Raw genomic sequence first — 18669 nt, forward strand, 5'->3', positions numbered from 1 at the left:
GCAAACATCATAACAAGTTCACTGGCATTAATTCACAGGCCAACAGGAAATGAGACAAAAAGAAACTTCTCCAAGTGAACACTTGATGAAGGACACTGAAGAAGCAGGTGCACAGTGGTGGAATGGGCAAGTAACTCCATGCCAGAAGAGAAGGGACTTAACATACCAGAAGCAGGTACAAATACACAGTAACTGGGAAAATGAAAGAATGCCTGAGAAAACAATAAAAAGAGCTAAGAAAACATCACAGAAGAAACACAGAGCGTCAAGGTTAGCTTTCAGAACTCTCCTTTTTTTTTCTAATTAGCTATGAGATTATTGCAATTTTGACTTCACAAGGAGGCATTTCAGTTTTCTCCTTTAACCTTTTCTTTCCTCTCTGTTCCCAGAAAACTATTTATTTGCACACATATATATTAATTATACATCGAAACATACAAGAGTACATTAATAGCCCATTAACGTGGAGGTGGAATTCTGAGTAGGCAGGAGTGATTCTTGATATGACTGTAGTGGGCATTGTACAGCTACCTCTACCTTCTGCCTACATCAGACAGGAAATGACACAAACCACACAACACAGGGGAGTCTAACCAGTGCCACGTGACAATTTCATACCTTGATGTATGACTGGACTGAGTGGTCCAGCTGCTCCTCGTGGCACTTAGCCACAATGTCAGTCAGAACCCTGGAAAAACAAAGCTGTTGAGTGGACTTCTTGCAGAGGGCAGAAAACGGTTGCTCCAGTATGACACCAGCATGTCAGAAAATTGGATATTTAATGTTACTAAATGAATGAATCCATTCCAGAATATGCCTTTACCCTCGTTAACCCCTAATCTGGATATTTAGTATCCAGAGTATCTAGTACTATTTTTCAACCATGACACTTTTAAACTTTAAACACCAAGACACAAAAAATGTCATATGGTTTTAATATCACACTGAAATCCCCCCCCTTTGTGGCTTGAGTTGAATATGCAAACACTGTTGTCTGTGATTTTATGACTTTGTCCTCTAGGAAAGGTGTTATTCTTAGCACCTAATCAAAGCTCGGCACTTGGGCCCTCTAGTTGATCATCATCCTGCTTTATTGCACCAGGCTTTGTTTCTCAGTTTATAGGCACCATATGCACTTTTGAAATAAATGAATCTGGATAAGATGCTGTTTTGTGTTTTCACTTTGCAGGGTTTGGACTTCTAGTAGAAGCGCTGGGGCATGAAAAAAAAAATTTTTTTTTCACACCAAGACTACTGGTTGCTCTCTGGCTACAATGCACAGCATTACCTCAGAATGTCAATAGCTCTAACAGCTGAAATGTTTAAGTGGCTTGTCAACATCGACACACACATTCAAGTTGCAAAGAGCGTCACTTGAAGGCACAGACGGAGTCATTCAATTTTGGTTCAAAACTCATTCATTGTGGAATGACTAGTGACACATTTCCTCAAAACTTCAGGGGTCTACTTGCAAAATGCCAGTCCCCAAAGTTTACACAGTGTACGATTCAAAAAACATGTAGGACATTACTCTGGCTTTCTGCAACACTTCCTAAAACCTCAGATGGATGTCCAATGACCTCAAACTTGAAAGTTGAAATAAAATACATGAAGAAAACTGGGGCCCGGTGGCATGGCCTAGCAGCTAAAAGTCCTCGCCTTGAACGTGCTGGGATCCCATCCGGGTGCCGGTTCTAATCCCGGCAGCTTCACTTCCCATCCAGCTCCCTGCTTGTAGCCTGGGAAAGCAATCAAGGATGGCCCAATGTTTTGGGATCCTGCACCCATGTGGGAGACTTGGAGGAAGTACCTGGCTCCTGACTCTGGATCGGCGTAGCACCGGCTGTTCTGCTCACTTGGGGAGTGAATCATCGGACGGAAGATCTTCCTCTCTATCTCTCCTCATGTCTTTATATATCTGACTTTGTAATAAAAATAAAATAAATCTTAAAAAATTTTCAAAAAAAAAAAAAGAAATAAAATACATGAAGAAAACTTTTAAAGGAAGCCTCAATCTTTACTAAGGATTGATTGGAAGAAAAAGGTTCAGAGTGAGAAATATTTTGAGTGCGCTGCCTGTTCAGTCGTTATCAGGGCTGTAAAAATTCACAGATCACAGACTGTCCTTCCTCACGGTTGCATCACGGTTACCTGGTGATGGTTGTGCTTATTTCATCTTCTTCATTCTGTACCAGAACCTTGAAGAGCTGATTCAAGATTATAGGTAGAAAACTCATGATTGCATGGATTTTTTCCACGTTCAATAAATTCTATAGTAAATTGGAAGGAAAAAAAAAACCCTCAATACCATGTAGAACACGCTTGGGATTTAAAGAAGCTTATACATAAGAAATGAAGCTGTAAAACTTCTAGAAGAAAACATGGAGGAAAATGCTATAATGGCGGCTTGGCAATGATGCCTTCTGCATCTGCTTCCCAAAGCACAGTAACAAATGCAAACCAATGAATGGGATTATAGCCAGCTTAAAAAAAAAAAAAACTTATGGAATGGGAGATAGTTTGTATAAACCACACACCTGCTAAAGAGGGCTGCCCAAATACATAAATAACTCAAAAACTCATTGCAAGAAAACATTATCCCAATCAAACAATAATGTTTATAACAGAAGTTCTCAACATTGCTAATCATTGGAGCCATGTAAGTAACACTGCCATGAGCTATCCCATCTCAGCTGTCAGGATGATGCTTGTCAAAGGGATAGGAGACAACAGAAGCAGAGTGGGCATGGAGAAAAGGAAACTCCACTACACTGTTAGTGGGGATCCAAATTACAGCAACCGTGGAGAACAGTACGGAAAGCACTCAAAAAGCAAAACAAAGCTTTCTTATCCAATCTTCTGCTAATGGGCATTTCGGTTGCTTCCATGTTTTTGCAATTACTGATTATGCTGCTATGAACATAGGGATGCATGTTGGTTTGTCGTGAAACAGGTGTTTTGGATATATTCCTAGGAGTGCTATTGCTGGGTCATATGGTATGCAGATTTTGAGTTGTTTGAGTGTTCTCTACTCCATGGAATACTACTCAGCTATTAAAAAAACCAAAATGCAGTTCTTTGTGGCTAAATGGGCCCAATTGGAAACTATAATGCTAAGGGAAATGAGTGAATCCCAAAAGGTTAGATATCACATGTTTGCCTTGATTTAACCTGTAATTTTTGTTTGGTTGTTTGTTATTTTTTGAACCTGTCATTGATACTGTCTCAACCCAGATGTTTCGAAGAATGGAACTTGCATTATTTTTAACATATTGTTTACTCAATACTATGTCAATTAATTCCATAATGTTGTATATTGATGCTGAGGTTTTGTTGGGGCTTTTAACTGACCGGAACTTTACTCTGTTAGCTCTACCTTCAGACCAGAGAAGGTCTCCCCAAGAGGCCACTGAACTTATCTGGACAATAAGACGCTGGACTTTATGCTAGGTATATGCTTGCAATGAAGGAATCTCAACTGAACTTGAACTGTGGTTATACAGCAAGGTGGAGGAATCCACTATGGGAGGAGGGGTATGGAAGGGATGGGGGGAACCCCCAGTGCCTATAAAACTGTATCACATAATACAATGTTAATAAAAATTAAAAAATAAATAAAATAAAAAATAAAAATAATAATAATACTAATAAAAATGTGTGAGAACTTAATCCAGGGAAAAGTCTACTATTACTAAGGAAATAAAAGATATTAAAAAGCTAAAAAAAAAAAAGCAAAACAAACAAACAAGCAAAACTCCACCATATGATGATGCCAATCCCACTACTGGCCATATTTACAAAGGAAGTGAAGTTTGAATAGATATTTTCATTCCCATGTTCTTTATAGCATTATTCAAATTACCAGCATGAGAAATCAATATATGCGTGGGCAGAGGACATACAATAGGCACACACAGTGGAAATTGCTCAGCCTCAAGAAGGAAGCAGCCCTCATAAGAAGGAGTTTTCCCACAACAATGCGGATACATCCGGAGGACACTATATTATGTGAAGGGAGTTAGGAACTGAGAGACAAATACCATATGACTCGATGGCAGAGTATGACAGGGAGAGGGTATTGGGATGCAACATTTCAGCTAGCAGGAAGAATCAACCCAAGAGAGAGACTGCACGACATGCCAACTATAGTTAATAATGTATTGTACCAAAAAATCTTTGAGATCTTAAATGTTCTTCTCACCAAAAATGGTAAACATGTGAAGTAAGGCATATGTCAATTACGTTTGATTCAGCCATTCACATTCAAATCATCACATTGTTTTGAACACACATGATACATTAATGTAATTTAAATTGTCAATGGGGAAGAAATTTCTGCTTTTAGAATTTGAATATACGTGTGTGTATCATGGCTCACCTGCATCCATTTTGTTTCTTCCCGAATTTAGCAGGGCATAAAAGGCATGGAAGTAACATTGAAAACACTATTCTTTTAACCAACTAATTTAAAAAGCATCGATTTTCCCTTCTAGTCATTTCAACCAGTAATCTTTGGTTATTTCTTAGACAGCAGATAGACACTCCTAAAGCACTGTGAAATAACTGACTTGCTGAATGAACAAAGCATCAAAACCCTCCAATAGCAAGCAGCTCTTAGTTTGCCATTTTGTGGACCACTGGGATCCAGGATCCAGGACACTGCCTGCACGTCAAGTTACCTTACACGAGCGGATGAAACTTGAGGTAGGCGACTGAGACATATCCTTCTCTCTTTTTTGGCACTGTCGGAAAAATGCATTCACATGTGGATCCTGCAAATGCAGAAAAAAAAAAAGGTGTACACTTGTGATGTTTCTAGCATTTGATGATTCTAGAAGGACATTTGTCATATGGCTTCCATTCAAGTCCAGTGTGTGTGTGTGTGTGTGTGTGTGTGATATTTTCTGCTCTCTGCTATAATTCTTTTCTGATCAGATTCAGCGATTTTCCTTTTAAACATCACTCTATTGATTTGTCCTCCCCATTACTACAGGTCACTGGTAGGCATTGAGGACATGTCAGAGGACAAGACAAAACGGATCCCTTTCTCTGGGGACCTTCCACAATGGCATGCAGATTGGCACTGTGCCCAGACATCCACATGCTCATGGCTCATCAAGTCTGATAAGCAATTCCAATAGAAATGAGAAGTCCGGTTAGGCTCATGGTGAGATAGCCACGCTTGGTATTGAGGCTCAGGGACTGGGAAAGGTGTTCTGAGAAAGGGACATTTGAGAGAAGGAAGGGGGACAGGCAGGAACTGACCAGACCAATGACAGTCAGGGAGGCATGGAAGGAATAATGACCTGAATGTCACAGTGTTCACCAGCTCTGGGGGAGCCAAGGGCGTGAGATATGGCTGAGGCCACAGTGCAGGAGAACCTAGGGCTCTTGGAGACTGAGGCGAGTGTCACAGTGTGTAGCTGCTAGGCATGACCAGTGATGCTGAGAACCCTGGGCTTTTTGGAGAAAAGAAGTGGTAAGCTTGAGACAGAGAAATGCTGGTGAGGCTGAGAACACACCAACAGGGCCTGTGGAGGGGATGCTTGGCAGAGAGCTGACAGTGGCTAGAAGGCTCACATTCCATGCCACACTGCCTGGGTTTGGATCCCGTTTCTGCTTGCAGTTTTGCCTTTCTGATAACATATCATCTTGGAGACAGAAGCTGATGGTCCCTGAAGGAGGTTCTGGGAAGGAGTACCTCGCCTCTGCCTTTGGTCTGGCCTAGCCCTGGCTGGTGCAGGCATTTGGAGAGTGGACTAGCAAACCAAAGATCTTCCATCCTGCCACTCTCCCCTTTCTGCCTTTCCAACAAAATTAAAAAAAAAAAACACTTTAAAAATTGTATTTGATAGAAAGTAATCCATTTTTCAACTACCAGGATTGATGGTATCAGAGAAAATGTGCATGTAAGTAGCTGTTGGCACTAGACTGGGAATGAACTCTAACATGAACTTGACGCATCAGAGGTTATGAAAAGAAATGTCGATCTAGATGGCACTTGGGATATTTCATAGGCTAAAGATAATAGCAGCATGAAACAAAAACTATTAAGCAGATACAATTGAAGTTGAGAACAGAGAAACACATGTGTTATGGACCCAGTGTCATCTGCTTTATAGTTCATAACTGGTGCCAGCAAACTCCTTACAATGTAGAAAAGAGGAGTCCTTGTAGCAGAAGGGATGAGTTTGTGATAAGTTAACAGTAATAATTGTATCTTGCACTTCATGAAACAGTTCCATAAGACTCTTCTCATCTTGATCCTCTACAACTTTAGGTGGAGAGAATTTCATTGAGCTAAACCTCCTGAGCAGTAAATAAAAAGTTCAGGGTCCAAAGTCTTTAGGGACTTGTCAAAGGTCACTGAACCAAAGACTGGCTGAGGTGACTCAACTGCTGTTCCTCAGAGTCAGAGCTCTGGGTAGGCCCTGGGGACAAGACTTAGTTTTGTTATTAACATTTACAAATTTTAACATTTGGATGTTGTCATGTCAATAAAAAAAAGTGCTGCTCTTTTAAGGGGCACCATTTGGATAAATACATTTCTGACATTTTTGTTTGAAGTTTCATGGCATCTGCACCTGTAGAGTTCAGGTACTCTACTTCAAAGCAGATATCACATCACAGCCTCCCCTTCACGTCAAACTCTTCCCTTCAGGAAACAGCTACCTGCTCTCCTAGCATCCCTGGAAACGATCATCAAATCCTGTAAGCTTAGAGGCTTCCTTGGGATTTTATATGTCACAGAAGATGCTAATAGTTCAGGCCAACAAACTCACCTGAGTATTCACTGTTGATACAACAAATGTCGATACTTTGAAAAGTGGTTTGCCACCATCCACCCATTTAATATCACTCCCACCATGCTGGAAAAAGAAAAAAACAGTTGATGACTGTCACTGTGGTAATTTGAGGGAGAGAAAATACCTTGTTAGTGTATGTTCAATTGCCATCCTGATCCATTCTTCTTATATTTCTATAGAGATGCAGAAAAAAGATGCCAATATATTTGGTCTCTTTGTTAAATGAGGCTACTATTACACTGAAGTGATTCTTTAACAGGTCATCTCTAGAGACTAAATAAGACATTTGGAAACAAGTGTGGGTACACTTGATATTAAACCTAATCGTAATGAACATATACATTTACGGTCTTAATAACATTCCATTGAGTCGATGTGCTTCATTCTTGTAAATTACCCATTACTCTATACCTTTGCATTTGCAGAATCTTGGAAGCTTAAGTAATTGGGAGGCAGACTTGCTGCTACTGGGATGTTATATTCCTGAGACGCCATCTGATCATGCTTCACCAGAGGAAGCCAGGCATATCCAACTGTGCGGAGGAAAGACAAAGAGAATGTTTCAGTACAACCCCCAATGGTAAGGAAAAGAAAGATATTTATTATTGATGAATACTAAACTTCACTAAAAATTTCAGTAAATCAGAGCTTTTAAAATGCCCCTCCAACTCAAGTCAAATAGATGACATAGACGGGCTTGTTCCATACCTGAAGTTTCCAGAGCTTCCTTCTTTTTGGCATTCGCTTTTGCATTTATGTCACAGGTGACGTGATAAAAAGAAAACAAAATATGGTGTTTCTCATGGAGTTGTGTTGGCAGCTCAATTTTCACCTGCAGTGAGAGAGATGACAGTTGGAATAGGACTCAAATCATCTGCCTATGGTCAGAGCAACAAAAAGCATAATCACTAAAACATCCTTTAATTGAAATACAGGTCCATTTCTACAGCATTGGATTCACTGATTTAACTGTGAATACATAGTTACTCTGTCTACAGTGATGTGCTCACGTGTTAATGTTTCCACTTCTTTACTGTGGTGGATGATGTCAATTTAGTACTTTACTGCTTCTCATCAGATCATCAAAGTAGATCTATTGAATCAATGTGGAAACAATGGTCTTCTCCACTTTCCTGTAGCCCTTGACCTGACCAACTCAACTATGTGAAGATTATCAAAATAAAATAATAAAAAACAAAACAAAATAAAAATCTCCATTTGGCCGAGAAACATGCACTAGTCTATGAAGCAACCTAAGCATGAAATGCATTCCTTAAAAAAACAACAAAAATCCATAGAGTGTGTTGGGGTCATTATGTCATCAGCAAATCTGTAAAGATTTTTTACATAGCTCATGCTGGAGCTATGTAAATGACACTTATGAATGACAAATCACATTAACTAGATAGAGATGAAGAGGGTACTTAATTAGAAGTCTATTATATTATTTTATAATATTTTTAAAATATCTTGAAAGATATGCAACAGTGTTTTCCATTGTCTAAATATTAGTTTTATTTATTTTTATGCCCTCAATAGATTTCATCCTTTTAAAAAAATATTTCTTATTATTTTTGCTTGAAAGTCACAGAGAAAGAGAGAGAGAGAGAGAGAGAGAGAGAAGAGAGATCTTCCATCGGTTGGTTCACTTCCCAAAAAGTCACAATAGCCAGAGCTGGACCGAATGGCAGCTGGGAGCCAGGATCTTCTTCCAGGTCCACAGAGGTACATGGGCACAAGGCCTTGAGCCTTCCTCCTTTGCTTTTCCAGACTACTTTTAGGCAGCTGGACAGGAAGTGGAGCAGCTGGGGCTCAAATCGGCACCCATATGGGCTATCAGCCACAGGAATAGCTCCATCACTGAACTGGCTTCATAATGCCCCCTGCACTCCACAAACACTGTGAAGTAGGATGACACAGAGGTAAGAATCAGAAACCCAGAGATTCGGAAGGACTCTGAGCAATCAAGAACGAGCTATAACCAGGAATCGGGTCTTCCAGGACAAGAAGTTCTAATTTCTTATGATCACTTCAGATTGGAGTCCAGGATCCCATTCAGGTCAGTATAAGCCACTAGGTAGTTTACAGAAGTGTCAGTCAAGAATTAAGGGGACAGGCAAAAAAGTTCATTACTGAAAACCCTGTATGTTTTGCTAACTTGTTTTCACATTTTCAAGTAAGAAATTAGTACAATTATTTTCAAAGTATGGTCTCTGGAACAGTAACATCAGTGTCTCAAAAACTTGTTTGACTGTGAATTATCAGATCTAATTCAGATATACTGAGTTTTAAAATCAGTAACAGCCAAAGCACTCTGTGAAGAAATGGGTGAAAAGAATGAGCACGCATTTTTCAAAAGAACAATTCAAACGGCTAATAGATATACAAAAAAAAAATATGCTTAGGCTCCCTAGCCATCAGCGAAATACAAATAATGCTCACAGTGAGGTTCCACCTAGCTTCAGTGACACAAGCCTACATTCAGAAATCTACTAACAGTACCTGCTGGTGTAGATGTTGGGAGAAAGGCACCCGAACCCACCATTAATGGAAGTGTAGGCTAGTGCAGCCATGACAGAAGTCAGTATAGGGAGTGCTCAGATCCTGAGAATGGATCTGTTGTGTGATCCATCTATTACACTTCTGGAAATATATGCAAAGGAGCTGTGAAATCTGCACATGAAAAATGACCTGCCATCCTATATTTACAGCAGCTTGATCTATAATATCAAAGCCATGGAAACAACCCAGACACACGCCAAAAAAGGAATAAAGGAACTGTGGTACATCTACTCCATGGAATACTACTTAGCCATTAAAAAAATGCAATTCACCCATTTACAACAAAACGGTCCTAACAGGACCACTATGTTCAGTGAAATAAAGCCAATTACAAAAGAAAATTATATGTTTTCTCTGATACAAGACAACCAATAGATAAGTAGGTAAACATATATCTACATATATTAGCATAGATGTACTGTATGATGGAGGCAAGTATATCAGGAAGTGAAGAGATGTTATAGTACACATTTCTACTCCAGAATCAAAGATGGACTCCCAATGAAACTATTAAATATAGTTTGATATGGGATGCTGGACCTTCTACCATTGTTTATACCGACAATGTCAAGATACACTTAAATAACAGAATGATGGACCTATGATTGGTTTCGAAAGACTATACTATTGTGATAATATGGGGGAAATCGTTGGATGGGAGGATGGGGAAGTTCCTGTGCATATGGAATCGTATTATGAAAAGAAGAATTGGTATCCCTTGCAAAGACCAATATCATAAAAATATCACATTTTAAAGCTTCATGTTGTACTGAACACAACCCACTGGAGGAATAATTACCACTTGATATGGCTTGTGTAACTGGACACAGGCCTGCCAAGGCACATCCTTCATCTAAGGGGTGGGGTAGACAGTGTGTGGTTATTATCACTCCCCTTCACCTGACCTACAAAGTCATTCTTTAAGGAGCTGCTTGGGAGCAAGGAAAGAACTGGCTCTTACCTCATCTGAGAAATCTGGAGTCTGGGAATGGTGTAGAACTGCTGTGTAGCTGCATGTGGTGAAGAGGGGCCCTCCGGGTTTCCCATAAATACACTGTTTTAAAAAATGGGAGTTCAGTAAGCATGAGTATCTTAAATTATTCCTGAGTGAAAAAAAAATTCAAACATCGTATTACCAGTCTCAGGACAAAGGCAAATGCTGTTACGACTTACCATGCGTATCTGACTAATTCGAGGCCTGGAACTCTTTGGTCTGTTGTCCTGCATTTATTGCCCTTCAGGATACTGGGGGCTGCTTCCATTGTAGCAGCTGCCTGGACTGACTATCTGACCTTTGATAACCATGAGGGAGGGATAGCATGTTCCAGATGGAGCCCTACCAAGAGGGGTTCATGAAAACAGGATCTGCTCTAGGGCTGCCAGGCTTGGTTGAACCCCAGCACCTGATAAACCAATCCCCAGCTATGCACTGGCAGGAGGGAGCTGGTTCCAGACTGCACCACGTGCTGTTTTAGGACACAACTAAGCAGGCGACCAGCACCCCTGCAGTTGTCCTTCCCAGAATCATCCCAACAAATACACTGCAGTGTGGTCACAACCTTTGCTTGCTAGACAACTGTGTTTCACTTTAGTCTTTCCTGTCCTGAAGCTAACACTGCTTTGGCCTGCTGCTGTGTGTGGTTTGCAGCTGTTTTAAATAACCTTTTTGTCTCTCCGTTGCAGGATTAATTGACTCACTCAAATGAATTCATGGTGCACACGTTCTGGGAAGCATGAGTCAGAAGATACAGTTTGTATCTCATAGCGTTTTAAGAGATTATCTAAGATGACGGCTGGGATTAGTGAGATATTAGTTCTGTCCCTTACAATTTCATTCCTCTAATTCAAGCGAAAGTAGGAAGATTTGGCAGCAAATCCAACGGAAATAATGTTCCTGTCTATTTTCTTAGGTTATGTCATTTGAAGTCCCTAAGACATTAATGGTACATATCAAGAGTGATCTCTGAAAAAATGCTACGAGTTGCATTTCCATAGGTTAAAAGGGCACAAGTCACACAAACTTCAGAGTTTTACTGATGATACTAAACTATGCGATCAACAACTGGGGCTGACTTTCTAGAGTCTTCGGCCCATTCCTTAGGCATCTGGCTACCCTCACCTTCCTTCACAGTGAGCGTCCCCTGGGCTCAGTGCTGTAGGCCTTTAGGCCAAGTGGCAGCTGGTCATCAGGTGCCACGTGGAGGCCGGCTGGGATGTGCCACTTCGATGCAAGCACTCTCCACCGAGAGGCAGCTGAATGCTGGGAAAGGGCACTGTCTTCCAGGGGAAATCTTTGCACTTATTTCACTTTAGAGTGGTTTTGTTTACTCCCAAATCATGAGAAGTTAAGACAGCCAGGAGACTAGCTGGCTACCAAACCAGAAACAGTTCAGAAACTTTAAAATTAAGTGTGGTTGTCCCTGAGTGGTGGACAGAAGCTAAGGCCACACCTATGGACTCCTGGAGGACCCGGCTCACCTTCAAGGGCTTGGCACCTTCTTCATCAGAATTTTTGAATTCAATGCACATGGTTATATTTCGTGCCTGAAATCAAAGGAGGAGAAAAAAATGGAAATTGTAATTTTCTTTAAAATCACATAAAAATGACTCGAAGTGCTTCAAATAAGTTGTATGTAAGTTAACTGAAAAATGTGGAACACCCAACACTGTCTTGTGACATAATCCTTAGCTGCTCAGAAGTCACACCAAAATCCGCAAAGATTATTTCAAAAAGAAAAAGCTCACTGTGCAAGGGGCAGGCATCTGTTTTTAGTATATTGTAAGAAACTGTAAAAATAGTCCAGAGCAAATATATGTGTGGGGGGCTGATTTAAGGAAACATTATTCAAATGGTACAAAGTTGTATATTTGTAAACTCATATAAGGTCAAAGTCATTATTGCCCATCCCAAGGTATTATTCTACAATTAGTTTCTCTTGGAAACTGTTGGTCGACGATAAGGGACATTTATGTTTTCAAGAGGCAAACTTGTACAGTGTGAATGGGAATGGAGACCACAGCTCGCAAATGGACACCATTACCTTGTTAAAACATTTCTGGCTATCGTATTTGAGGTGTTTGGGGTAAACGTAAATCTGATTTTTGTACACTCTGTAAGGCCGGCAATTCTTGGTTGTGTCGTAGACAAATTCTTCCACCTCCACTGTGGGTTCTTCTTGAGCCAAAACGTTGAAAGGCTTGACAGGGATAAAGGACGATGTTACACAGTCTTAAGAAATCAGAAAATAAGAGTTTGTCATTTAATATGGTTCTTCTAAGTTGAACGGCATTAGGGATCTTCAAAAAGCTCAAGGGAAATGACTGTGATGAAAAATTACATAGGGCTTCAGCTTTTTCTTTTTTTGCTTCAAAATAATCATCTTTAATTTCATTTTCCATGAACTTTTTGATGTATCCTCACACTAAACATATTTGAAAAGCAATTCAAAAAACTATACAAAACAAGTAATGCTAAGGTAGTGCTAGTGTGACACATTTGTAAGCCACATATTTAACACTACAACTCACGTCTCAGAAGTATTAGACACTTTAGATGAATTTACAGCTAACTTTTATGTTAAGATTCATATAAAAATGAAGTGTGGTGAATGAAACTCTAAAACTGCTAAGCAGGTATTACAAGGTAAGGAGAAGCCCGCCGACCTTTGCTATGGCTTATAAAGATAATACAGTTATGGCTAGACGAAAGGACAAAACTGTCCAATGGTGCTACCATCGCTAATGCTAAGTGAGTTAAAAGTAATGTCTCCCCACGGAGTCCAGTCCCAGCGCAGGCCTGAATCTCTGCCTACATTATTGGGTATTTTACTTTTCTTCTCAGTTTTTACAACCTAAAAAAAAAAAAAATCTAGACTTTAGGAACACCCTAAGAAAAACGAAAGAAACAACCTTAGAAAAGTGTAAATGAAAACCTCCGTCACTAGACAGTGTGAAGTCTGATGTTCATCACACTGGAAGAAAGCAGCGTTCCACCCCTTCCTTTCTGCCGTCTGGAACCTTCTTGTGTTCAAAGAAGCAAAATGATCAGCCATGTATACTTGAGTATCATGTTATAGCTTTCTCCCCCTCAAGGTAATCATCATCTTTTTATCATATGCTCACCTTTGTCTGTCTTAGAATTCTTTCAAATAGAATATTTAGTTTCTCCTGTGTTGTTTTAATTTTTCATAAGCCCAGTGCTCAAATTAGATGGAGGAAATGGCTCAGTTTATCCTCTGTTTCTTTTTTCCTCCACACCAATCAATGTAAAAATGATTTGGAGCCAGGGGTTTAAGTTAGATTGGTTGTTACAGTTCATCTTAAAATGATTTGTGGACAACTACCAGAATGGAAAATTTAATAGTGCTATTGGTTATTCAAATCACCCGTGGTCAGCATTGTCTTCCTGAAAAGGCAGACGTTCACCGGAAGCCACAATTCTGAAGATTTTATCTGAAAGTTAATGAAAGTTCCAGAAATCCTACTTTTGGCCGATACAGACAGGACTTTAGTCCGGAGAAGGTTAATTCTCAGCATGTAATATTTGAGCTGCAAGCCTTGCATGTCCACTCGGGGGCTGCAGATGGCATTCTGAATAACCCTGTGGCTGCACATTGTGGCAGAGGCAGCCAGAACCTCAAGTCAGAGGAACCGGATACAATATACCATCTCCTCTTACGGATTTTTAGATAATTATCTATTTAAACTTGGCTTTCCGCATCTGCAACTCTCTAGGGTTTTCAGGACTAGATGATACAATTGAATACTTTGCTAAATATTGTACTCAGATTTGCATAGCAGATAAATACTGCATTACCCAGAATATATTTCTTCCCTATGATACTTGTTGTTTGTCCTAATGGAGAAATAAAGCCTCACATCTCTATAGCATAATGAACTCCATTTGTCTCAATCTTTGGAAAAAAACAAATAAAAACCAATTTTTGTAATAATTCTATTAACCAACTAAGTGAACAAACAAAAACTCCATGAACTATTTTAAACTGTGACCAAACCATGACATCATCATCATACTTGGATGCTCCAAAGGCACGTTGTCGACCGTGACATCCAGGCTTCCAGGAACGGTTTGCGTTTTGCTCATTCGATCAGCCCTGTGAAAGCATGGCAGCACACAGACACACAGACACAGTATTATTCTAACTTAGAAGAAGAAAAACTCAAAATGCTGGGCTTTGAAAGGGGTAAACAGTAGACCCCAGATAACCTTGTGAATGATTTTATCCCACTACTTTGAATTTTAGACACGAGTATTTAGGCGATATCTCAGCTAAAACCAAAAAGGAGGAGGGACTCAGTTACAGATATTCTGATTTTAAATTGATTCTCTCCTATTTCAGACAACATATACATGGCCAAATAAACCTAATAGTAAAGTCTATTTTGTTTGTTCATGAAAGATGCTGGTTTCTGAGTTGGGGTATTTAGTTCATATGCATGAGTTCTGAGAGCAGCACTGGTCTTTGCTACAATTGCTAGGGGGGCAGTCCGTATGCTTTCTCCATTCTACACACCCGAGTGTGACAAGGAGCTTCTTCCACCTGCTCTTCTGCCCCGTGAGTGCATGCTGTGCCTATATTCACTCTGACCCACGAGCCCTTGCATTTCCGGCCTGCCTGCCTGCCACTAGAGCCATCTCAGCAGTATTCCCTTCAGCAACATGGACGCTGCTGCTAAGAGCTTCAAGCATCTCTCCTTCTAGAAACCTACCCTGACTGACAGAATAATTATAATCATGGTTCAGACCCAGCCCCCAGCTTCTGAAAGTTGATTATTACACTTCCAGGAATTTTGCCTGATAGTTGTTAAACACAACCATTATTAAAAATTCAATTATATAATCTTATCATGAGACAAGTTATATTAAACACAGAGGTAATAGGTACTTAAAATGTACATCTTCCTCATTGTTTCACTACATGATGAGATTATCTGTGGATGAGATTACTCTCAGCCATTTGTGGGCTAGAAAAGTTACTTCATGCTTTGTACAGCTCTTTCCAACCCCATGTCCAGGGAAGTGCCACCAGCAGCTTGAATTCAGTAAAGGTAGGAGAATTTATACTATAGAAATTAGTCCTTCCAGAGTTTTATCTCCTGGAAATCCACTCGTTAAACATTTATCAGCACAACACTTAGAGCCAACACCAGAAGATGCGAGGCTTCTGCGGAATCACTTCTTGTCAGCACTGCATGGTGAACATCTCAAAAATTTATAGTTAATAAACGTATACTTCACAGACGTTACAGACAATATCAGTCCTCACTGTTTCACAGAATCATACTATTTTTGTGTGCAATAAACTAAAATATTTGATTACAGATTGTTGATGCATGAAAGAGAGGAAGAGAAAAGCAACATTTACGTGTCCAAGAATACCCCATTACTCTAGGTCGAGCAACTTAAGTAGCTTCCCATGAAGACCTCATCATGATGTGAGGATCCATGATGACTCATTTAAAACACATTTGTGGCCTTTGCACTTTCCTTCTCTTAGGAATTATTTCTGCTACCTTTCCTGCAAGTATTTTAATGGCACAGTATTCATAGCAAGGTTAATTGTTTGGTGAAGATTTCTAACATGGTCCTAAATCCCTTCACATTCCTCTCATTGTGGGGTGTCCCTGCCCCATGCCTGTGCCAGCTGCGTGACAGACTACAACAGAAATAATGAGACAGCTTTGGCTTGCAGCCTCAAGAAATAGGAAGTGGTTGTTTTTGGTCACTGGAAACATTTATTTTTAGAATCTAACCACCATGACACAAAGAAATAGAAGTACTTGATGGAAAACCTCCCAGTGAGAGAGGCCTAAGTCTACAGCCCATACATAGCTGAAGTCCCAGCAAATAGTTGGCGCCACCAACCGACCAATAGCCACCATCTGCAAAGTACTCCTGGCCCCAACTGAGCTCCCTGAGCCAAAGCCTTGTGCAAAAGAGACCGTCTCATTCGGTTGGGTTCAAATTGTGGGCTCAGCAGTCAAACGAGCAGGGTTGTCATTTTAAGCCACTATTTGGGGGGATAGTTACACAAGAGTAAATAATTGACGTAGTTTTACATTTTATGATTTTTTTTCCCCATAGAATTTTGGTAAATTGACTTTGAAGCAGTGTTTGGGCACAGGAATAGTCAAAGGAAAGGCGTCTGTTTTCTGTAGAGTTTGGAGACATTTGAGAATCGGCAAGTTACTGCTTATGAGGAAATAACAAATCAAAGATAGTAATGTAGCTTGTCTATGTTCATGCAATAATACGCAAAAAAAAAAAAATTACCTTCGGTAATCCGACACTAATTTAAGCAGGTCCTCAGTTGAAATCTTATTACTTTCTTGTCTGTACAATGGTGAAAATCTTGCGTCTCTGTCCACATTTCCTTGATTATCTTTAAATACTGACCTAGAAGAGAATAGTAGCTATTTACATTGGTATTTGCATACTATTGGTGGAGCTGTGATTTTAGAATAACTGAATAATTGAATTTCCCATTTTCAACACCAGAGATATTAGCAATTTATGAGATCAAAAGATTAAAAAGTCTTTAATGGAAGTTTCAACTACCCAAATTATTTTTCTATTTTTAACTTTTTATATCCAATTCTGTTGTATTGCAAATGGAATCCGTCCATCATATGAGGACATTTTTTAATGAGTTCTCATATGTAGTAACTTAGATAAGAATTTTGGGGTTTTAGAATACTGGGGGTGCATATAAATACACAGTACTCTTTTCAGTGGTTTCCTGGAGACACCCTAAATCTGGGCAAAATCACTTCAGTTTGAGCAGCATGATTAAACTTTCTGAGGAGCGCTACTGGGATGAGGTTGCACGGGGGATACGAGTGGCTCAGGCCATTCTTGAAATGTTTCCATGGTTCCAAATGAATGCAGCTTCTAACTTTTAGGGCTAATACAAAAGATCAAGTTGTGGATGCCTGATTGGACTTTTACATTAAATAACGAGAAGAATATGAACCCTACACAGTTACTTACTTGCTTGATCCATTTCATCTAGAATATAGATTCAGAAAGACATCTAAGCTGCTTTTGTCCAAACGACATGGTAATTTTGGTCAATACTTACTTCATGCGTCATAGCATGCTGAGATTTTTTTCAATTTTTTCTTATATTTTGTCGCACGATGTCAGAAAAATTAGACCCATATGTAGCTTTTTCTTCCATGTCAGAAAAATGCTAACATTTTATTTCTTCTAACTTAAGGTTCTTCACTAGGATATGTTATCACTCATTACATGAACCAAATATGTCAGTATTCAGTCTGAAACGGTCTCTTAGGTATATAGCAGATCATAGGGATTTAGTATAAAACAATACAGAACTAAATCAGAATGGTATTTTAGATTCTTGTCAACCTGTCTCCATCTTTTCTGTGAAATGATTGAGGGACTATAAAACCTCTTCTGCATATGACACCAGGGAGTCAGAATGACAATACTTAATTTGAAAAGGATTGTTATATAAATACGACACTGAGACTTGGTTTAAGTGTGAGATTTGCTGAGACCAATACGCTAGATTTCCCAACACGAGAAGTTCAGATGGCTTTACGTGATAGTCTTTGTTACACAGCGACTCCATGCACATTGATTCACGTGTGCTGCATCCTTGCACTGACTGCTCACCATATTGGTTTGGTTGGCTATAGGGTTGGTACTACTATTGGGAATGACATCTGTTTCTTTTTTTTGTAGCGTATCTTCCTAGGCAACTTCAAAGTAAGTCTGGCACTTTTGTAACTCCTCAGAGCCTTCCAGTAGTAATTCTTTAACTTACTGAAAAGGTTAAACTTACCTTACTGCCCAAGCAAATGGCATCCGATACTTCCCCAACTTGCTGCAGAACTGCCTGTTGGATTTCAGTATCTTTTGTGCATACTATGGGAAAAAAAAATCCACCAATATGGTTTAGGATAGCACTTTACAAGTATTTAAGTAACAGAAGCCTGCTGACTTGTTTTGTAAAGGGAAAAATAGCAGTACAGTGTGTTTCACAGCCCACAGAGTCTCTGTCGCAATATAGTCACTCTATTGTTGTACCAAGAATGCAGCCACAGAAACTCCTAAGTAAATATGACAATGCTTAAATAAAACTTTATTTAAAAAACAGGTGCCAGGGGCCTGGTGCAGTAGCCTAGCAGCTAAAGTCCTCTCATTGCACGCACTGGGTTCCCATATGGGCGCAGGTTTGAGTCCCCAGTGGCCCTGCTTCCCATCCAGCTCCCTGCTTGCAGCCTGGGAAAACAGAACAGGACAGCCCAAAGC

The 18669-nt window shown here is 39.8% G+C and overlaps 1 protein-coding gene across 6 annotated transcripts in view; it reads right to left on the minus strand.

The window, feature by feature from the left end:
- The window catches only part of DOCK10 (dedicator of cytokinesis 10), a 246269-nt gene that overhangs the window by 62528 nt on the left and 165072 nt on the right, over positions 1-18669 (minus strand). For all 6 annotated transcript variants that reach the window (XM_040982815.1, XM_040982814.1, XM_040982813.1 and 3 more), the window contains exons 14-25: positions 18200-18282; positions 16663-16785; positions 14403-14482; positions 12410-12597; positions 11847-11912; positions 10330-10422; positions 7515-7638; positions 7218-7339; positions 6783-6869; positions 4680-4772; positions 2152-2270; positions 619-688 (exon numbers count right to left, since the gene is read on the minus strand). In XM_040982815.1, coding sequence (XP_040838749.1) covers positions 619-688; positions 2152-2270; positions 4680-4772; positions 6783-6869; positions 7218-7339; positions 7515-7638; positions 10330-10422; positions 11847-11912; positions 12410-12597; positions 14403-14482; positions 16663-16785; positions 18200-18282 — 1248 coding nt within the window. The remainder of the gene's footprint in view (positions 1-618; positions 689-2151; positions 2271-4679; positions 4773-6782; positions 6870-7217; positions 7340-7514; positions 7639-10329; positions 10423-11846; positions 11913-12409; positions 12598-14402; positions 14483-16662; positions 16786-18199; positions 18283-18669) is intronic.

Source organism: Ochotona curzoniae, unplaced genomic scaffold (assembly GCF_017591425.1).
Source record: "Ochotona curzoniae isolate NIBS_2020 unplaced genomic scaffold, NIBS_Ocur_1.0 contig_3643, whole genome shotgun sequence".
Lineage (NCBI taxonomy): Eukaryota > Metazoa > Chordata > Mammalia > Lagomorpha > Ochotonidae > Ochotona > Ochotona curzoniae.